This window comes from Protopterus annectens, chromosome 11.part0 (genome assembly GCF_019279795.1).
Source record: "Protopterus annectens isolate FY-2018-M chromosome 11.part0, PAN1.0, whole genome shotgun sequence".
Taxonomy (NCBI): Eukaryota; Metazoa; Chordata; order Ceratodontiformes; family Protopteridae; genus Protopterus; species Protopterus annectens.
The window spans coordinates 337,817,264-337,841,045 of NC_056745.1; the positions used below are offsets into that span (position 1 = coordinate 337,817,264).

Below are 23,782 nucleotides of genomic sequence, written 5' to 3' on the forward strand. Positions count from 1 at the left end.
AGGTCATATGTTACCAGGTAGACATTAGACATTAGTTCTTCTGAAGTATTCATTTAGTGATACAAAGAACCAGGTCATAGGATACCAGGCAGACATTAACTCCTGTGAAGTATTCGTTTAGCACGAAGTATTGGTTTCTCAGATGATAGAATTGTGTTTATTCATACTAAAAATCATGAAACTGTTAATAACAGAAAACATTCTGCTCTTTTGGTCATTTAGCAAATTCAGCAAAAGCTTTTCATAACTGTTAGACATTATAATTTAATTTTATAAGACATTAGTAAAATTAAAGAAGATATCTACACTTGACATTTTTTTCAAATTTTATTTCAGGCTGCACCTATTTAAAATAATTCATAAATGTCCATTTTATTTCATACAGAATAAAAAGACATCATCAAAAGAATACAAAATGAAAAAAAGCCTTCTATAATGTCCACGTATAGTGCAGACATGCACAAAAAATTAATCATTTAAACTTCTAAGCACAAGTCAAGATGGTATACATTACATGTAGCAGTTGCATTTTCCCCTTTAAGAAGTAAAATCCAAACTGTAACAGAACTGGAGTTCTGATTTCTTGCAGGCCTTCAGAAAAAAAAAAATAGTCCTGAGTATTTTCCATGTAACATATCATGCATTTAGATAAAATAAAAACAGAGTCAGGATTTTTGCTTAACATGTCTTACTTTACTTGCTACTCAAATATGAAGAACCACTCACTGATGTGAATATACATATGATTATGTACTTAAACGCATATATATTTCCTTCCGACTGACATATAATCCTTGGTGGATCTACATACTGAAAAAAAAATAAAGTATACATGCACTTTAAATTGGCTACAAGTTCTTTCTTGGTTTCTTTGGAACAGTTTACTAGTATGACGAGTCACTTATGTGAGAAAAAAATCATTACTGCATTATTTCAGTGTCATGTTCATTTGTAGCATTTCTGTTTACTATTTCTATAGCTTAAAATTTTAGAAAATGTGTCCTACACAAATATGTGCACTTTTTCAACAATGTTTAGGATAATCTCTATTAGCAGTGCTCTGCAGCTCTCAGGACAGCATCATTTTGGTTTCTCCAGGATGTGTTCTACAGTTATCTTGGTTCCATGCATGGAAAACTCAGCAGAGAACTCTGATTTTACCACTATGAAAATGCTTGATGATGCCAGTGGTTAAACTCTTCTTGTATCTCCTGGCTGATCCATAATATTAGCGATGCTTCACACCTCTGCTTTCAGACTTCCATCACTCTGGATAGACTGGAAATACAAATCTCAGTCTCTAGCCCAGGGTCCCATATGTCTTGAATAATAAAATAGGATGTCTGTCTTTTTCTGACAATAAAGCAAACCATCTGACCTTTTCTAGCCATGATATGTAAAATGCGTGGAGTAATCTGCTTGCCATCAAAGTTTATCTGCCTGGCTGCTGGCTCCAGACTGCCATTGTCTTTGAACCACATACATTGTTTTCTCTGAAGCAGACCAGATTAAGCCACTTTGAATGAGCATCCACTGCTGTGAGAAGTACATAGTGCAAAAAAGTATCTGCAAAATGCCAAAGTCTATAAGTATGCCCTGCAATGGTAGTGTTGTTAGTATAGTTCCCTATCACCTGACAACTGATACAGTAAGGGTGAAATCTTTATTTTGTCACAATCAGGCCACCATACATAACTTCTCACTTGTTAAAAGGCTGATCTTTGCCATTTCTGGGTGCCATTGGTGGAGAGAGAGTTGAGGGATTAATAATGTCTGCTTAGGCTGAGACCTGGGTGATTACAACTGTTTAACTGAATCTCATTTACTCACACATTGCGTCTGTATTCATTTTTAGATTATGACATTTTGAGGTTAAAAATGTTTTCCTCTCATCCGACTGTTGAACTGTCTCAGAGTTAATATATAGAAAGCACTCAGGCTGTGGAGGGCACAGTCTGCTCTCATGGAGGAGGTTGAGGGAGACTAGTCATTCTGCAAAAATGCTTTTTTTTTTGTTAATTTTCAAGTCAATGTTTTAAGACATCAGCTTTGTAAGAGATATTTTTTGTGACAAGCTGAGGTTTGGTTACCAGCCATAAATCCTTTCTGGAGTATCTCTAATACTTTGGACTATGGTTGTGTAATTTTCAGGAATTAATGCTCGGACTCCATACTTATAGCAGAAACAGCATGCGACACACACACAAACAAGTGTTGCCTTTGCTTTATAAAATCTGGGTGTGGCACATTACCACCACTAGGCCAGTTTTTTTACCACCAGGTCATAGATAAACACAAAAAGATTATGTTTGCATTAGTGATAAGTGATTGTGCAATTAAGGCTGTATATTACACTTCTAGTGGCCCATACATGCTGAGATCCTGGGGCTTACAGGTTCTTAGGTTCATAAGTAGCCACTAGGTATGCAATCCAAAAGACCATTGAGGGGTTAGTCCAAGCCCAATCTCCCAGTTTTTGCAAAACACTGTTTGATTAAGTAATTTGCTCAAGGTCACACAGTAAGCAAATGATAGATGAGGGAATCAAACTCTGGACACGGGAAGCAGCTCATTACTATAGTATAGTCTTAATCCTCTGCAGTAACTGCCAGACTCAGAAGCAGGAAGGACCTGCAGACTCCACAAAGAAGGCACCTTATAGGTTCATAGGCATTTACTAGGCATACTATCCGTTAGATTACTGATGAGCCTAGCCCAATTTCCCAATTGCTTCAACCACTATCTAGTTAATTGACTTCTTCACTGTCACAAATTAGGCAAATGAAGATCGAGGTAACCAAACCCTGCGTCAGCGAGAAAAGCAGCAAAAATGAACTACACTAAAAATCCACAATAACTGCAACAAAGGCTATGCAAGACTCAACTGATAAAGACACATCATACTAAATAGTTGATCTGCAAAGTCAGGAATGTAGAATAATGTTAAAACATGCAAACATAATCACTCATAAAATTCTTAGTGAATAAATACAATAAATAAATATTAGCATGATTATTATTATTAAGATTGTTAATTGGTGTATGACATTTTGAACTAAGGATATAAATGTAGGAGCGTTCATGATTTTCATTTGGTTCTGAAGAAGTCCTTTATCATGCTAAACAGACAAAAGCACTTAACCATTGTATAAATATATTTTATATTTTATATTTTATTATTTTATCAGTTGTGAGTCTTGTACATCCTTTGTGGCAGTTGTTATGGAACCAACACTGTACCACAAGAAGAAGTACCTTAACAGTTCATAGCCTTAATCCTTTATGTTAACTACCAGACATAAATAAATCTTGACAACAACTAACAGTATAGGCAGTACCCCATTTCAGACTGATTGATATGCTGTAATATGGTAACCTGGACAATTTGACAGCATTGCAATATTGTTTAGTTCATTTGTACTAAATATATGAATGCAACATCTAAAACAATGGCCAATATTGCAGACATTATTTAAATTCCGTTCATGTCTGAAAATCAAAACTAGTGGCTGAAAATTATTTATGAGCATTAACTTTCTTCCATACATGTACTGGTTGAACTTACAGTGGATATAAAAGGTTTACACACACCCCTGTTAAAATGCCAGGTTTTTGTGATATAAAAAAATGAGACCACAATAAATCATTTCAAAACTGTTCCCACCTTTAATGTGACCTATAACTGGTACAATTGAATTGAACAACAAACAAATCTGTTATGGGAAAATAAAAAAAAAATGTACAATACTCTGGTTTCATAAGTGTGCACACCCTTAAACTAATACTTTGTTGTGTGTGCACACCCTTAAACTAATACTTTGTTGAAACACCTTTTGATTTAATTATAGCATTAAGTCTTCTTGGGTACACACTTGCCATCAATTAAAGAGACTCGGATTAACCCCAAATAAAGTTCAGCTGTCCTAGTAGGATTTTCCTGACATTTACTCAGTTGCCTGCTACAGCAAAGCCCATGGTTCACAGAGAGCTTACAAAGCATCAAAGGGATCTCATTGTTGAAAGGTATCAGTCAGGAGAAGGGAATAAAAAATTTCCACAGCATTGGATATACCATGGAACACAGTGAAGACAGTCATCAAAAAGTGGAGAAAATATGGGACAACAGTGACATTGCAAAGAACTGGATATCCCTCCAAAATTGATGAAAAGACAAGATGAAAACTGGTCAGGGAGGCTGCCAAGGGACCTACAGCAACACTGAAGGAGCTACAGGAATTTCTGGCAAGTAGTGGATGTGTACTACATGTGACAACAATCTCCCATATTTTCCATATGTCTGGACTATGGGGTAGGGTTGTAAGACGGAAGCCTTTTCTTACACAGAAAAACATCCAGGCTTGGCTAAAATTTACAAAAAAATACCAATACATCAAATCTCCCAACAACATGTGAGAAAAGGTGTTATGGTCTGATGAGACCAAGGTTGAACTTTTTGGCCACAATTCCAAAAGGTATGTTTGGCTCAAAAACAACACTTCGCATCACCAAAAGAACACTATCCCCACAGTGAAGCATGGTGCTGGCAGTATCATGCTTTGAGGTTGCTTTTCTTCAGCTGGAACTGGGGCTTTAGTCAAGGTGGAGGGAATTATGAACAGTTCCAAATACCAGTCACTTTTGGCCCAAAACCTTCAGGCATCTGCTAGAAAGCTGAAGATGAAGAGAAATTTCACCTTTCAACACGACAATGACCCCAAGCATACATCCAAATCAACAAAAGAATGGCTTCACCAGAAGAAAATTAAAGTTTTGCAATGTCCCAGCCAGAACCCAGACCTAAATCCAATAGAAAATCTGTGGGGTGACCTGAAGAGGGCTGTGCACAAGAGATGCCCTTGAAATCTGACAGATATCGACCACTTTTGCAAGGAAGAGTGGGCAAATATTGTCAAGTCAAGATGTGCCATGCTGCTAGACTCCTACCCAAGAAGACTGAATGCTGTAATTAAATCAAAAGGGGCCTGAACAAAGTATTAATTTAAGGGTGTGCACACTTATGCAACCAGTTAACCAGCTTATTGTACGTTTTTTATTTTTTATATTTTTCCCATAACATATTTGTTTGCTTTTCAATTGAATTGTACAGGTTATAGGTCACATTAAAGGTGGGAAAAGTTTTGAAATGATTTATTGTGGTCGCATTTTTTTATATCACAAAAACCTGGCATTTTAACAGGGGTGTGTAAACTTTTTATATCCACTGTATGTCCTCCCCACACAAGGTGTAATGAACAAGAATATAATTTGCACCTTCTGGCATCAATTTATATGTGATAGATGGGAGCTAAGGTCTCACATTCTGTACTACTGCTGACAAATATGCAAGGGTGTGGTTGGTCTAGACTGTGTATGGTAAACACACACTACTGCCTTGGGTAATAGCCAACATCTGCCATACACAAATAAACATTACAATGAAGACCTGTAATCACAATCGTTGGCTTCCAATGATCTTGTCTGCCTCATTTACAGTCCAGTAACTTCAAGTGTTATTTTACTATCAACAGTAACTGCAATTTGTCCATAATCATTTTGCAGATACACACACACACACATGCACACAGCATTTTTCGGAGACATTAATGCTATCTCTCCAGTACCAACACTCCCTTCTGTACCTTCATGGTGTGATGTAGCATTAGCAAGACCAGTCAGGCACATCTTGGACACAATTGCAATTTGCTCTTTAAATAAAGGCTGTTCATTACATATTTGTACCATTCCTAGATATGAGTCTCTGGAAGGGATATCAATGACAACATGGTCCATACTAGTCAGAGCATCTTGAGAGAAGAACGGATTGTTTCTAAAAGATGATAATTTTTGAGGAGCAACTATTTAGAAGTGGCAAGAGCATACCTTGCCAGTGATCTGTCTTCTCCCCAGAAATTAGCTGCTGTGCAGTCTTGAGACTTTCCCAAAGATGTGACTGAATTCTGTAAATAATGTTATTGGTATGGTTATTAAAGAGTAGGAAAGTGCTGGGGTGTTGGTACAATGGCAAAGATGTTTACCTCACAGACACAAGGTATGGGGATTGCTTCTCACCTCTGTGGGAACTTGACTAGGCTTAAAAAGTCCCACAATGGCAGTTAGCCTAATGCTTACTTATGAACCTATTGCCTTTAGAATTTTTGTGACAGTTCCTTGAATATTTTTCCAGATCATTTGCAATACAGTTATACTTTGACCTATCAAGATACCAAAAAAAAAAAAAATCCAAAATTTCCAGTAATATTGAAATAATAATTAATTGCAAGGTGGTGCTACTGCATAATATATGATCCTGGGGTCTATGTCAGTTGGTTGAATGCCCAAATTGTCAAAACCCTTATGGTCGAGACCATATTGTCAATAGTTTCATTCATTGAATCATTCTGACCGAGATTGTGGTACAGAAGGGATTGGGGAATTTGCCCTTTTCCCCAGAGTTGGTATAAATAATTAGCAGGAACTGTTGGCGATTCAGGGGATCTTGCCCCCCACCTGCATAAACATTGTTTGTGTTGTTGGCAGGTGCTGTATGGATTTACGTCAGTTTTTTGATTAACTGCATTGTCAACCATATGGGGTTCGACAATGCATATTGTTGATAAGCTGACATAGATTCTTATCTTGCTGTGGCAGCAGACCATTAAATTGGGTATGTAAAAGGTGAGTTTTTTTAACTGTTTGCTGTATGACATACATTTTTTTAAATCAACTCTGTTTTATCAAACAAATTCCTCAGTTTACAATGAAAATAATACAATCACGATAGTCAAAATGACAACACATCAGTGTACAGTATATAAGTACTGTTACAGCAATTCTGGCTTTGAATAATCAAACTAAAAATGATGATATATAACATAGAGGGAACAGAGTTTAAAATTTAAACTGAATTTATAAGACTCCACAATTTAGTGAAAATAAACATAAATGTGTTTGAATCAAACTAGAATTACCATAGATAATTTTAGAGCAGACTAGATAAAGTTTAGTTTGAAAAAAAGACATTATTGTGATTTTTGTCATAAATCTGGGTATTTAAAAGTGGATTTCTGAAATTGAGTGAGAACGTCCATGCTTATAATGCCCATATATGGTTAAATAGTAGCTGTGAGAGCATAGTATGCCATTTACAAATGATTGAGCACATCTGAAAAGGGTTTTGTGTGGACTAGGGAGCCTAAGTACTCTTAATTGCATTTTTCATGTCAGTGACTACTTTTGGATTCAAATTTTAGAACAGGAGTTAGTCTCACCAGCCTGGTATCATGCAGAGATAAAGCCATGACTGTATCCAAGGTGATATGTGTTTGATTAATGGTATGGGTACTAGAGGCTGTGGGTGGGAGAAGAAGAGCTTGAGTGTCCAATGCCAGGTTGCCCATTGTATGGAAGAAGAAGGTGGCATGGCCCACCACATTGGTGATGCCTACTGTAGAGTAGGCAATCTACTGTGTAGGAGGCTAGGACAGGCTTGCGCTGTTAAGGGGCACATGTGTCCCTGAGTCCATGATAATGGCAGTGGCAGCACACATATCATTCTTCACTTGTCAGTCAGCTGGCTCAATATGCAGAGGGTAGAAAGGAGTTGGGTCGGAACTGACATGGGTCAGCTACCTAATACCTGACTGAATGAATGAGTTGAGAGGATAGAAATAAGTGAGCCACTGGCAAGATCTCAGGGAACGATTAAAATAGATGAGTATAATATCTAGCAAAGATCAGAATCTCTGTACCAAGCTGCTTTTTAATTGTTTTTAAACAGTGGGCACTTGCTGATTATTTACAGTGATTCTGTATATCTTTATCTCCTAGTCAACCAGCTCTTGTTTCTGCTTATTGTGCTGACTGTCTGTGTCATTCTGTACAGCAAAATCCAGAAAGGGAATAAAACAGAAAGTAAAGCAGGTAGGTCACTTTTCACTTACTGCTTTATCAAAGCCTGATAGTTGGGGATGGGAATGTGTTTACCAGTACTCTGTCAACATTCTTGTAACGAGATATTTGCAAAAGGGTATTCGTGTATCATTTAAACTTATGAACTCATATTGAAAACTTGCTTATTTTTTGCTTTGAAGTGGTATGATTATATGATTATTTGTTGACCAGTTAATGTGGCTTAGAGAAAATGCCTTGCTTTCAATTTCTTTATGGGATAGAACACTGCACAGATGGAGAGTAATTTAAAATATAATTAGAATAAGCAGCTGATTGTTTCAATAACTTAGCACAGTATACTTGAATATTTCAGAAATGAATTATTTTAGTGGGAAAGTGGAAGATTTTATCAGTGCTTTATAGATTTCTAAAGCAAACATCTCACTAAAACCTAACCGCTTTCAAAAAAAATTAAAAAGGCTAAGACAACCAAAAATAGCTTATTGCTTTACTGCTGAAAGGTAACTTGCACAATGCTACTTCACCACTTAAAATAAAAATAAATTTAAAAATAAACCCAAAATGGCTAACTGGCCAGTTTTATTACTGTCTATCTCTTCAGAAATGTAATGCCTTATACAATGGCCTTATACTACAAAAAAAGATCATGCCCAGCTTCTAAATCTGCCTTGTTCAGTGTACTGCTGAAACATTATCATAGTTCTTAACATACTTCCATCTCATTGGATGTGCTAAGATATTCATATAGAATCACTGGCATCATTTCCTACTTCTGCCCTAAAAATTTAAAAATAAATTGTTTACTTAAAACTGACTGACATGCTGCACTGTCTGTCATATTCATGAACTGGCTCAAGTAGCTGCTGTCCCACTATCCCTCACCTCCCTTATGACATTAGTATTATATAGAGACACTAGACTTAACCAAGCACATTTTCTATCACTTTATAACAATAAAAAGGATTACTTTCTTACAAAATAAATGCTAATAGTATCAGACATACCTTCATTCATTTCCAAGCTTGGCTTTAGACCCAGAAGCATACTACCTTTGCTTAAGCCCCATAAAATAATTTTCCATCTGAATGAAAACCAGTATAAAGTCATCCAAAGTAAGAGGACTGGAACAAGTAATGGATAAGTTCTATTGTTAGCCTCAAAAATTAGCCTTTATCAACATATTATGTCCTCAGACAAAGCTACGCACGTTGAACATGTCTAGTTAGTTTGGCAATTCATCAAAAGGGAAAGTAACACTTTCATTTTAACTTGTTTATATTCCTCTCCCCAATAATTAAAGTACAAAAAACATTTTCGCTCATGCTGTCTTTTCTCAGTAACCATAATTCCATTATATATGGCTAATTCAAACTTTGTTTTGATTAAACGTATAGACTGACATACCCTAAGACAACATTCTGTGCACAGGTAGCTTACCACCTTACCATACCTAATAACCTGGCTGGAAAACCATCCATTCTCAATTTGGCTCTGACAAATGGCCAAGAAAAACTAGCTGTGCCCTTATATTTATGAACCCCTACTCGGAAATCATTCCTTTGTTTAATTTTATTATTCTTACAGAAGAATAAGAGAAGAGATGACTCAAGCAGAACAAACAAAAAACAAATGTCACTGTTCTCCACAAGTCCCAACAAATTCTGAAAAAGTCCAATATTTTCAAATTTTCTTCTGTCATATTTCACAAATATAATTATTGCATTGTAAACCCACATTAAGTTACTGGCTTTATTCCTGTTCATCTCCATCTCCCAGATTCTGTCTTTGCTTTATTTCCAATGTACTCTCGATCCTTCTAGTCAACTGTCACACTCGCTTCCTTCTCCCCAACATTTTCCAGTGAAACATTGGATAAGGCTTCACAGGTACAGTCCCTCTGTGGTCTTTATTACCAGAAGAAAAGCAAGCAGAATCTCCTGTTTCACAGCTTACTTTTTGTTGGACAAGCCTTTGTATTTCCTCCTTAGCACGTACTTCTTAAAAAATGATTTTATCCATCCAGGGAAGAATATCAAGTCAGCTGTGTAGAACGGTTTGAATCTCACACCTGCATCGCGACATTCCTTGAATAGTGGAATAAATTTCCTCCTCTTCTGCCTGGTGTACAGTAAATAATCTTTCTCCACAAATACTCTGCTGTCTCTCACTTTTAGTACTTTGCCCTTTTGCCACAGTTTTGTCAGAATCAACTCCTTCTGCTAGTAGGATTGCATCATTACTATTAAAGGTCTAGGTTGTTTTCTCATAGCCAGGTTTGGAGTATACACACAATGTGCCCATTCAACTAATAACTCCTGCTGTGGAATACCAGTCCAGTTGCTTATTTGTGCTTTCAGAAAATTAATGCAGTCTGTTCCATCCAGCTTCTCCGGTATAGCTGAAAATCTCAAGTTTTCCCTCCGTGCTCTATCCTCTAATTCTATTTTTTTTGAAACATCTCTTCCTGAGCAGTCTCATATTCAGCCAGCCTTTTCTTCATTTCAGCCTTTGAGTTTTGCAGCTTTATCACCTCATCTGAATATCTGTTTAAAGCTTCTTCCATTTTTTCCAACCTTTTATTGTTTGTGTTGATATACTCCATCAGTGTTTCATTTATTTTAACAAGGTCTGTGTACAGTTGTCTTATATCTTCCTGTAGGTTACTGGAATTCATGCCTGGAGATTGCATTGCTTTTTGCTGAACAGCTGCAGAACTAAAACAGTCAGTGTTTCTTCCTTTTCTAGTCAGTGTTTCTTCCTCACTTTTTGTAACTTATTTTTTTCCAGGTCTTCTGTAGTTCTTTTTTCTTAGCATCCAGGCAGTACACTTACTAGCCAGTTACTGAAATGTAACCATAAACACAAGTCTACAGGCCTTCTCTGCCGAGTTTCTGTTTTCACACTGGGAGAGCTAGAATTAAGCTGTTACTCAATGTCCAGCCATCTTGGAAGTCCCCTATGCTTATTCTCTTTGTAGTCTAGTTGTAATAGTATAGGGAGAGATAATTCATATGAGCTTATTATTTCATGTCAATTACATTCCCAGCCTGTAAAACACCAAAGGAGACTTGCTAAGCAAAGAAGTCTTAATCTCCCGCAAGAATAAACTGGGCGACAGTCAGAGAGACAGATAGACTTTTTTGTGATAACAAAACAAAAATGGGTTGTCCAAGTGCAGATGTATTTGCCTCCAATCTAAATAATCAACTTCACCTGTTTTTTGCACAAGGCTGTCCCACAGGCAAGCATGGGTGGCAAACGAATTTGGGTGTCACAGTCTATTTAGGTATTTCCTCCATTCCCCTTTGATTCCAAAGTGGCTGCTCAAGGTAAGAAGGGAAAATGCAATACCCACTTTCCTAGTTTCATGCTGACTGAAATAGCCATGATTCATCCTTCTGACAGAAATCTGTTGCTCAGCCATTACTCCTCCTTCTTCACAATGGACAAATCAACAAAGTAAAATAACAAGAGAGTTAAGTTCAGCTTACAGATCTCATCTGCCGGTCTAACATTGACAAAGATCAAGAGTTGAGGCAAAGAAGCAATATTTCCTCTCCAGCAGTATTGTCTATCCCAAATGAAGCTCAAAGGCCTACCACTGTGAAATCATGAGTGTCTAAATGAAACACATTTTCTTATGTTAGTGATGGGATGAAGGAGAAAATGCTGCATCAAGTTTAATTCCTCATATCTTGCATTGCCTTACAATGGTATAGTGGTAAGATATCTGTCTGTTAGCACAAAGGTTCATTCCTGACCTCCATCCACTGTCTGTGTGGAGTTTCATATCTTTTCCAAGTATCTGTATGGGTTTATTCCAGGTATTGCAGTTTCTTCCTGACTCAAACAAACTAGACCAAGCTGTCCATTTACATGCTGTATTTGCACTTCCTGTGTGGCCTGGATCATGGCTAAAAAAGGTTTTAAAAAGGACCAGGTCAATCACCCCAATGTGAAATGAATAAATGAAAGATTAAATGAAAATAAAATGATACCGTGGTGATATTTTTTTATTCTTCCATTAATGTTTGTCTGCCATATGTGTATACCTGCTTATTCTCCTTTGAATTCTCATGCTGTAAAACAGTTCTTCAAGAGGAATGTTCATTTAATTCTCTCAAGGTATCCCGTATCTGTTGTACAAAGCCTAAATTTAGTGATTGTGAACTTAATTCTGTTTTTAGCAAGCTTCAAATACCTTTCATGAAACATTTTGGTAGCAGTTACATCAGCCAGAAGGATCGCTAGACTTCAGGAATTGAAGTGTACAGAACCCTACACACGTTTTTTCCATAGGGACATGATGTCTCAGAGAACAAGTCCATCCTTTATACTTAAAGGGGATCTGTAAAATTATATTCCATCCATCAACAAGTCTCCATTCCTAAACAAGGGAATCAAGGCAAAATAATGTTGTTTGCCATGAATGTGCACAGACAACTTAGATGCTACATTAAAAGACTAAACAGCTTGGAACTATCAGTCAGCTCTGTGTCTTTTTGAAAGGAAAATAGAGTCACTAAAGAAGTCTTTACTAAATGGTTACCAAGGTGAATACTTTTTCTTAGGACAAATACAAAAAGCCTGGTATGTGGAGGTAAGGCCTCACCCTACTAGCTCAGCAGTTACCACTGCAGGCTTCTTGGGAATGTATTTGTCAAAGTCTTTGAAAAACTGCCACCAGGGTATCCTTTCACACATTTTCTATGTATTACAGTTTAAATATCAGGTCTGTGAAGATGAGTCTGAAACCACACTCTTGATATTCACAGCCAACTCACTTACTATGATAACAAGGCAAAACATATCAGAGGAAGAAGATGATGAGGTCATCTTTTTGTATGATTTCTACAAAGCAAACAAGGCCCATCTGTAACAAAGTAAATATTATCTGTGATTAGTGTACGGAATATTTTTTATATTGACAAGTGCAGAAAGCCTCTAACAAAGGGTATTAGGAATTTAAGCTATTGAAGTAACTGCCAGCCCTTCTGCATACTTCTAAAATGTGCCAGTAGATGGCTCCATGGCATAGAAGGATAAAACAAAATGCACCAGTCTTGCACTAACAAACGTGTATTTATTTATAGAATAAGATAAAAAATAAATAAAAAACATAAGCACTTTCACGATAATTCCTATCACTTCATCAGACAACTAAACAACTAAAAGTTACAGTTCATGTAGCATTTCAAACTTGTCAGCTGATATGAACAAGCCAATAACAAAAGACCCAAATCTTAAAGGTCCACAGCAACCATAAAAAACATAAAACATATAGGAAAATTCATTAAGAATGTCTCCAAAAATCTTCATATATAAAAGAGTATAACCAATAAAAAGTCTTCATGGATACCTATATAATAAAAAAAATATTAAAAAAGTGTAATAAAAAAGTATGAACTACATGAAGTAAGAAACTTCTAAAGGGTATAAAATGTGAGAAGTTAGAAACTTGTGAAATTACTATATAAACTTAAAAATGCTTGAGTTGACGTGACGTTAAAAAAGGCTTCAAGGATGTAGTCCCATTCAGAGCTGTGGGTCTTTCGGCATTGAGTACAAGTATCCATTTCTGCTCTGCACTGTCAGTATAGTTTTCAATGTCACCTCCTCTGATGTTGGCATGTATAACCTGAATAGCTAAAAATCTAAAAGTATGTATATGGTCCATCTGCTTAACATGGTTCGCCAGGGCATTAGTCTCTTTTTGATTAATGATGTCCCCCCTGTGCTCAAGGATCCTGTCCTTCAGCATCCTGTTTATTTTGCCTACGTAGTATGCATGGCATACTTGGCAGAATGAAAAATAAACCACATTGGTCATACGACAATCAACATAACTAGGGCATCTGATTGTAAAATGCCGTGTTGGGTGTACATATACTGTGCTGGTGTGGATATACTGACATGCTGTGCAGTGTCTACAAGGAAAAGTGCCACTGCGCATGGAAGGGGTAGGTCTAGTTGGTTATTCCTAAAAGAGGACATAGGGGCATTCCCAACTTTATCTATGAGTCCTGGTACTTCCTGTAATATCCTCCAATGTCTTTTAATAATACATGTGAATTCATTAATATCGCTAGAGTACTGGAGAACAACTCTAAAACCTTCCTTGATGGGGGCAGATTCATTAGACTGTACTGTGTTAATAAAATATGGTCTACACTTATTGCCCCTCTGTTACCATGCTTCATCAATATGTTTATTATAGCTTATAGTTTATTATATGTTTTTTATGGTTGCTGTGGACCTTTAAGATTTGGGTCTTTTGTTATTGGCTTGTTCATATCAGCTGACAAGTTTGAAATGCTACATGAACTGTAACTTTTAGTTGTTTAGTTGTCTGATGAAGCGATAGGAATTATCGTGAAAGCGCTTATGTTTTTTATTTATTTTTTATCTTATTCTATAAATAAATACAAGTTTGTTAGTGCAAGACTGATACATTTTGTTTGTTCTAGAGTTCTGCTGGTTTTGCACCTTTCCTTACCCTGAGCTGTTTTGTTGGTTTCTATAGAAGGATAAAACCCTGACTGCAACCCATGTGACTTTGGTATGAATAGCAGCCCTGGCAGAGCCAGCCAAGATGAGGGATGAGTGAACGAGCTATGCCTACTTACCTCTCATAGGTTCATAGGTTCATAGGCTGGTACTAGGCTATTGTTATACAAGCCTAGCCATAACAATTCCCTGGCTATTTCTTTCCACAATATTTACTTCCCTGGACCCCTGTCTAGCAGGGCGACTGACGTGATCCCTGGTGTGAATTTCCTATCTCCCATCCAATCGTCAAGGTTCCTTTTGAAGAGGGCCAAAGAGGCGCTCTGCTTGACATGTATGGGCAGTTTATTCCAGAGTCTGGGGAGTCTCTTGGTCAGGAATCTATCCCTCCAGCATGTTTTGTTCATTGTGATGACAAGGTTTAGATCCCTGGAGCGTGTGGCTCTGAGGGATTGGGATTTCTTTAAGTGTAGCATGTGCAACAGCTCTGGGTTTGACATGGCCTTGTATGTTAAGCAGAGACCCTCTCTGAGTAGGCGATATGTGACAGAGTATAGCTGGAGTTTTTATAGATGGTCAGCATAGGGCATCTGCTTTTGGCCTGTGATTCCTTTAGTGAGGTATTTCTGCGGCCTTTCCAGTTGTTGCAGATGTCTTGAGAGGTACATACCAAATGGGGCGTTGTATTCTATAATTGGTCTAATGAGGGATGAGTACAGTGGGACAATGACCTCCTTTTTTTGGATGAAAAGCCCTTAGTGATGAGGTGTGCCACATAGAAGGATTTCCTGACTGTTGTGGCGATGTGGTTATCGAAGGAGAGACCACTGTCCACCTGTGTCCGTAAGTCTCTTATCACTCTTTTGGTGTTTAGTGTACTGCCACCTATGTGTAATTCATGGGTACATGTTTTTTCCCAAAGGGGATAACTATACATTTTTTGGCATTGAGTTTGAACCCATGGCTCTAGCACCAAGTATCTCTTTCTGTAAGGCTCATTTGTAGAACCCAAACTGGTTGGGGTCTCTGTCTCTCTGTCTCTCTCTCTCTCTCTCTGGATGGATGGTGTTGGGCACATGTTTAGGAATACAGTAAACACAATGATTTCCCTGAGGGAGACCAGACAAACTTACCTGAGCTGCCTAATCTGCTATAGATGTGGGGGCATCTGCAGGCTTACATCATATGAAACAGAGTGACTTTCCTGCTGTGTTTTACTCATTGCATTTCCTCCTCAGGAATAACCTTCTTGTCATATGCAAGAGTTTAGGGCATAACATAAGTACCCCATCTCACCGTGCATGGCAGCTTAAGTCTGCCCTCCATTGGAATTAATCAGCTGAAGTGCTGTTGCCAAGAGGGAAATAAATGAATCTGAATGGATATCTGGGAGTGGAGGACAGACATTCCAAGGGGATTGTAAGATTAAAAAATAAAGTAAAAAAATGTGCCTGCATAGGATTTGTTTGAAGATCTGACATGAGCTAAAGAACACACATTTATTAGGCATTGTAAGCTGGATGCACAGTCCAGCAGTATGTCAGGATTTGGAGTGGTATTCTTGAATGGAATGGAATGGTGTTCTGTCATTTATATGTTTCTTAACCAGGTAAATGAACTAATCCTTCACAGGCCCTTTCCAGCCACAATTCTAGGCAAAGGGGCAATAGTAAGTGCAATATATATTACAAAGTATCAAGTCAACAAATATAGTGTGAGGAAGTGGGATGAGAACCTAGAAAACATGTATACAATAATGGAAAAATCATGCAAACTTCACACACACACACACACACACACACACACACACACACACACACACACACACACACACACACACACACACACACACACACACACACACACACACACACACACACACACACACACACACACACACACACACACACACACACACACACAGGTCAGGACTGAACCCAAACTCCTGGAGCTGTGTCAGCTTCATTCCAGAGATGAACAGAGCCCAGACCATGACCCAAAACACTGAGCTTCAGTTAGCATTCCTGGTAATGGAGAAGCTGAAGGGGGTGTGAGATGAGTAAAGGAGCTGTGCTTAATCCTCTGTCATTGTGGGAAGGGAAGGGTCATGCATCCAGGTATTCTCCCTCCATGACTTCCTCTGTAAAGACAGTAGAACCTACAGAGATGTCTAGGGGCTTGTATCACATACTGAAGTGAGTGACAGTCTGTGCCATACCCATTGCATATCTAACCCCATAAACTTTATTCGGCAATCATGGGAAGTTGGGTTGGCATCTCAAAAATCCTCTGATTGCTGCTTTGATGATGGCTGTAACTTGATCAGTTTTCATTCAGTACAGAATGAATGGACAAGGTCACAGCAATTGGCCAGATGGTTTACATGCATAGGGAATTAAAAAGCAACATTTATGGAGCTCAGAAACACAGACCTTAACCAGTGAACCAATGTGCTGCCCTCACTGCTGGAAATAAGCAGCAGAAAATAACAATAGCTTTAGCAGAATTGTTTTTTTCTTTTTTGACATCAGTCATCTTCTGACTATCAAGTCTCCCTATAGCCACTCTGTTGACCTATTCATACCTCAAAGGGTGAGAGCCCTATGGCCCACTCATTTCCTAAAACCAATGGTCAAGCATACAGAGAACCATGTTGCCATCCACAAAGGGATCATGTTTTTTGTTAAACACTACTATGGCTCCCTGCACTTGCCCAGTGATGCCTCTGAGGCCGGGCATGCAATAGGCATTGCAATGAACTGTTACTTACTTTTCTAAATGACCTCCACCCCAACCTCCATGCTTGAGACAAATTCCTGGCTTGACTGTTCCATCTCTACTGAGGAACTCTAACAGAGCAAACATTGCCTGGCATGCACCCCTCTCACTCTGAGAGATGTCAGCAGGTCCAGCCCCTCATTTTTGCCCCTTCTCATATTTATATTTTACTGTGCCAAGACCACTAACTGATCCCAGATTTCCTGGGTCATAATTAGAACTTTCTCTCTCTTTCTCTACAGCACAGAGTGAACTATCCCATTCAGAATTTGATGCAGGTTACTCTCAGCACTCTAATAATTTGCCATTTGTTTCATACTATTTGGGACTATACCCACATCACTGTATTCCTAAGTGTGTTCCTCAAAGCAAGATAGTGAACTTCTATTATGTATTACCCCTATTGTCAACTTCCTTTATGTGTTACCCATACTGTGAACTTCTATTGGGTATTACCCTACAGTGCACTTCTGTTAGGTGCTACCCATATAGTGCTCTGTTACTAGGTATTACCTCTTCAGTGTACTTCCATTGGACATTACCCCTCTGGTGAACTTCTATTACATATTACCCCTTCTCCTGACCTCAGATGACTATTAGTGCCAAGACCACTAGATGGTTTTAGATTTCCCGGGCCACAGTTAAAGCTTTCATTCTTTGTCTCTCTACAGCACTGAGTGAACTATCCCTTGCAGAATTTCTTGCCTGTGACTGATTCTCAGCACTCTAATAACTTGCTAGGAGTTTCATACCAGTTTGGACTGTGTCTGTATCATTGCATTACTGTATTATCCTCTGTGGTGAACTTCCATTACATATTAGCCCTTTGGCAAATTTCCATTAGGTATTATCCCACAATACATTTCTGTTAGGTTTTATCAGTACAGTGCTCTTTTCTTAGATATTACTTCTTCAGTGAACTTGCATCAGGTATTACCCCTCTGGTGAAGTTCCACTGCATATTACCTCTATGATGAACTTCTGTTAAGTGTTACCCCTACAGTACATTTCTGTCAGATGTTACCCATATAGTTCTCTTTTGTTAGGCATTAACTCTTCAATTTACTTTCATGACATATTATGCCTGTGGTGAGCATTTATTAATATTACCCTACAGTTCACTTCAGGTATGTATTACCCTTACAGTACATTTCTGTTACTCATTATCACTACAATGAACATCTGTTTGGTATTAGCCCTACAGTACACTTCAGGTATGTATTACCCTTACAGTACATTTCTGTTACTCATTATCACTACAATGAACATCTGTTTGGTATTAGCCCTACAGTACACTTCAGGTATGTATTACCCTTACAGTACATTTCTGTTACTCATTATCACTACAATGAACATCTGTTTGGTATTAGCCCTACAGTTCACTTCAGGTATGTATTACCCTTACAGTACATTTCTGTTACTCATTATCACTACAATGAACACCTGTTTGGTATTAGCCCTACAGTGCACTTCAGGTATGTATTACCCTTACAGTACATTTCTGTTACTCATTATCACTACAATGAACACCTGTTTGGTATTAGCCCTACAGTACACTTCAGGTATGTATTACCCTTACAGTACATTTCTGTTACTCATTATCACTACAATGAACATCTGTTTGGTATTAGCCCTACAGTACACTTCAGGTATGTATTACCCTTACAGTACATTTCTGTTACTCATTATCACTACAATGAACATCTGTTTGGTATTATCCCTACAGTACACTTCAGGTATGTATTACCCTTACAGTACATTTCTGTTACTCATTATCACTACAATGAACACCTGTTTGGTATTAGTCCTACAGTACACTTCAGGTATGTATTACCCTTACAGTACATTTCTGTTACTCATTATCACTACAATGAACATCTGTTTGGTATTAGCCCTACAGTACACTTCAGGTATGTATTACCCTTACAGTACATTTCTGTTACTCATTATCACTACAATGAACATCTGTTTGGTATTAGCCCTACAGTTCACTTCAGGTATGTATTACCCTTACAGTACATTTCTGTTACTCATTATCACTACAATGAACATCTGTTTGGTATTAGCCCTACAGTACACTTCAGGTATGTATTACCCTTACAGTACATTTCTGTTACTCATTATCACTACAATGAACATCTGTTTGGTATTAGCCCTACAGTACACTTCCATTACACATTACCCCCTACAACTAACTCCTATTAGGTATTAACTTTACAATGCATTTCTGTCTGGTGTTACCCATATAGTGCTCTTTTTATTAGGTATTGCCACTTAAATGCATGTCTGTTTGGTATTAGCCCTACAGTACACTTCCATTAGGTATTACCTCTATGGTGAATTCCGATTAAGTATTGCCCCTATAGTGCAGTTTCATTAACTATTACCTCTAGGGTGACCTTCCATTAAATATAACCTTATTGTACATTTCTGTTTTGTTTTACCTATATAGTGCTCTTTTGTTAGGTATTGCCCCTATGGTGAACTTCCATTGCATATTACCCCTGCAGTACCCTTCCATTAGGTATTAACCCTGCAGTGCACTTCTGTTAGGTATAATCCCCAGCATTATATCACTGAGAACAATAATTCTTGAAACCATACTGATACCTTCATGCCAATGCTCTTAGACAGTATTCTCATTTTCTGATCACTGAAAAATGTGAACATAACGTTTTTCTAAATATTTACACTTGATTAGTTTGCTTGTTAACGTAGTTTCTCACCAGAAGAACTGAAGATGGTACATAGCTACATTATCTTTGGCATAATGGTTAAGGTCTTTGCTTCTCATGGACAAAGTTCAATACTCAATCCTTACCTCTGGCCAATGCCTGTATGGAGTTTGCATGTTCTCCCGGTGTCTTTGTGTGGTTTCTCACACCTCCCAATAACATGCTAAGTGTTTCCACTTCAAACTCAGCCAAGAATGGAGTTGGACAGCAGCATAGACTCTAAATGGGGCCATCTAGGGGGAAAAGTTATACAGACCAACCGCTTTGGACATTAACTGTGGTGCACAGTATCCTCAAATTAGGAGAACATGGCTCACACACTGTGTGCTGTGTCAGGGCTAACCACTTGACACTGTAAAAATTGGCTTTGGGTGACTCAGTGAGTTGACTAATGTTGCCAAAAATGGGCATGGATATTTGCCTGTAATAAGTGGATTGTGGCCCCGATTTCCTCCGACCTACACCAGAGACCCATGCTAATGGTGGTAGGGAAGTATGTGCCCCTATTGACCAATGTGTGCTCACCATAAAGCCCAGCAGCCATGGGTCAATAAGCTACTGGTGTCTAGTTGCCCAGCTTGAGTTACCTAGGATAGTTCTGTTGAGTGAAAGCTGGATGAAAGACTATTCAGCATGACAAACATGAACTAAGGATTGCTACGTTCAGTGTAGGTTCACTAACAGGATGCAGCTTGGAAGTTGATAACATGGTCATAAGAAGGAGGCTGGACATCCTATGTATCCAGGAGACAAGACTGAAGGGGAGTGCATCAAAGCCACTTGACTTTGGCTCCAGACTCTACTACTCGGGAGAAGAATAGCCTAGAAATGGTGTGAGAATTGTGGTGAGGGAGAAGCTTCAGAAGACAGTGAGGGATGTCATAAGAATTAGTGATAGGATCATGGCAATCAGACTCCAGTGTAAGGACAGATCACTGTTCATAATCTCAGCCAATGACCAACAGCAGAGTTGTGATAGTGAGGAAAATAGGGCATTCAGACAGTATTTGCAGGACCTACTAGATAAAGCAGGGCAACATGAATTTGTGTTGATAATGGGTGACCTGAATACATATATCAGAACAGACAGAACAGGATATCAGAACTGCCTGGGTCCACATGGGTGGGGCAATAGGACTAAAGAAGGAGAGGCCATTCTAGACTTGTGTCTGACAAGTGGCTTATGATGGCCAACACATGGCTCAGCAAGAGAAATAGTCACAAGATCGCATACAAGAAAGACCAACATGCCACTCATGTAGGCTTCCTCTTAGTAAGGGAAGTACATTGGGGTAGAATCAATGATTGCAAAGACATCCCCAGTGAAGCAGTTGGCCCACAGCATAAACCACTGGTTGCTGAAATCAGCTGCAAACAGTAGTCAGAGAAGGCTCTAGGGTCATCAGAGACTAGGCTGAAGAACATGGAAGTTGATTGGAAAGAAAGTGCAAGAATTCAAGGAATTACTCAGGGCTCTTGCACCACGGTAAGAAAAGCAAATAGGTGGAGTTGAAGAAGAATGTCAGCCCCTCAAAACAGCATGTGTAAGGACTATAGAACACATATGCAGCCAAGGCAGGTATGGAAGCAAGGTACACAAGGAAAGCTGATGGTGGAATGCAGAAGTCCAGGAAGGCATCAAAAGAAAGAAGGAGGACAGGAAAAATTGGGAGATAGAAAAGATGGGACCGGGCTAAGAAAGAATACTGATTGTCTAACAAAGAGGCTAAGAGAAGAGTTGCAATAGTAAAGAGAAAGGGATCAGATCCACTCTACTAGCTTCTGGAAAGTGACTCAATAGATACCACAAAAAAAGTCTATCAGGTTGCAAGGCAGACAGAAAGATAACAAAGATAGTCAGACACCCTTCATAATGGATGCCAACAACAACCTGCACACCAGTCCACAGGACATCCAAGACAGTTGGATGGAGTACTTCTATCAGCTTCTGAATGAAGAAAACCACACAGAAGCTGTACTGCCCCAGACACAGCCTCCATCAAAAGAAGAAAAGGAGCCCACTATGGAAGAAGTAAGAACAGCACTAAGGAAAATGAAATCAGGGAAAGTGGCAAGCTAAAATGAGGTCACATCAGATATGATTAAGATGCTGGATGAGATAGGGAAGAAATGATTCCTGAGGTGACTCATTGCAGTATGGAGAGAAAGATATATCCCAGATGACTGGAGAATAAGCATACTACTGCCAGTGTACAAAAACAAAGGGGACATCCACAATTGTGGGCAGTACAGAAGTATCAAACTCCTGTCACACTGCAAGAAAGCTCTGGAGAGGGTGACTGACAAATGAATACGCAGATTAGTGGAAAGTAAGACAGGTGATGGACTGTGAGCAAGAACTTCAGCAAAGGGTAAGGGAAAGGAATGCAAAACTGAAGGCAGATGGGATGAAGCTGAGTACACTTAAGACAGCTGTCATCATCATCATCATCATCATCTTCTTTCGGCTGTTCCCGTTAGGGGTCGGCACAGCGGATCATCTGTTTCCATTTCTTCCTGTCCTCTGCGTCTTGCTGTGTCATACCACCCACCTGCATGTCCTCTCTCACCACATCCATAAACCTTATCTTAGGCCTTCCTCTTTTCCTGTTACCTAGTAGCTTCATCCTTAGCATCTTTTTCCCAATATACTCAGCATCCCTCCTCAGCACATGTCCAAACCAACGTAATCGTGCCTCTCTGACTTTGTCTCCAAACCTTCCAACCTGGCCTGACCCTCTAATATACTTATTCCTAATCCTGTCCACCCTCGTCACACCCAGTGCAAATCTTAACATCTTTAACTCTGCCACATCCAGCTCTAACTCCTGCCTTTTTGTCAATGCCACTGTCTTCAACCCATATAACATAGCTGGTCTCACTACCCTCTTGTAGACCTTCCCTTTCACTCTTACTGGCACTCGTCTGTCACAAATCCCTCCTGACACTCTTCTCCACCCACTCCATCCTGCCTGTACTCTCTTATTCACCTCTCTTCCACACTCACCATTACTCTGAACTATTGATCCCAAGTATTTAAACTCATCCACCTTTGCCACCTCTATTCCTTGCATCCTCACCATTCCTCTAGCCTCCCTCTCATTCACTGTCCTGCTGACCTTCATTTCTCTTCTCTCTAGAGCATATCTCCACCTCTCCAGGGTCTCCTCCACCTGTTCCCTACTCTCACTACAAGTCATAATGTCATCTGCAAACATCATAGTCCACGGGGACTCCTGTCTAATCTTATCTGTCAACCTGTCCATCAACATTGCAAATAAGAAAGGGCTACAGTTAAGACAGCTGTAATGGTAGAAAATGGGGGAAATCAGAAGAAGCCCTGGGAGGGGAAGGGAGATCTGGATGAGGAGGTTAAAGCTAGAATCAGACAGGCTGCAGTCAACTGGCACAGAGTGTCAGGGATAGTGTATGACAGATGAATGCCAAAGAAGCTGAAAAGTTAGGTGTACAAAACAGTGGTGTGACCATCACTTTTGTTTGGTACTTAAACCTGGCTAGTAAAGGCAGAGCAGTTGAGAAAGCCAGAGGTGATGGAGATGAAGTGCCTCAGATGGATGGTAGGTTGAACACTGTGGGATAGACAAAGAAACAAGAACATAAGAGCATAAGCCAAAGTAACTCCGATTACAGAGGAAGTCAAAGAGAACAGATGACAATGGTTCAGGCACAGGTGCAGAAAAGCAGAAAACAATCTGGTGAAGAAGATTTGTGATAGACAGGGAAATGGCAAGAGGAAATGAAAGCATCCAGCAAAGAGATGGATGGATTGTGTGTGAGAAGACCTGTGATAATCAGGTATAATTATCACAGAAGGTATCAGAGTGGCATTG

At 38.9% G+C, this 23,782-nt stretch overlaps 1 protein-coding gene across 1 annotated transcript in view; it reads left to right on the forward strand.

Annotated features, from left to right (window-relative positions):
* GLT8D2 (glycosyltransferase 8 domain containing 2) overlaps positions 1-23,782 on the forward strand; it is a 185,786-nt gene that overhangs the window by 55,419 nt on the left and 106,585 nt on the right. The window contains exon 3 of the mRNA XM_044087837.1: positions 7,828-7,920. Within this exon, the coding sequence (XP_043943772.1) occupies positions 7,828-7,920 (93 nt within the window). The remainder of the gene's footprint in view (positions 1-7,827; positions 7,921-23,782) is intronic.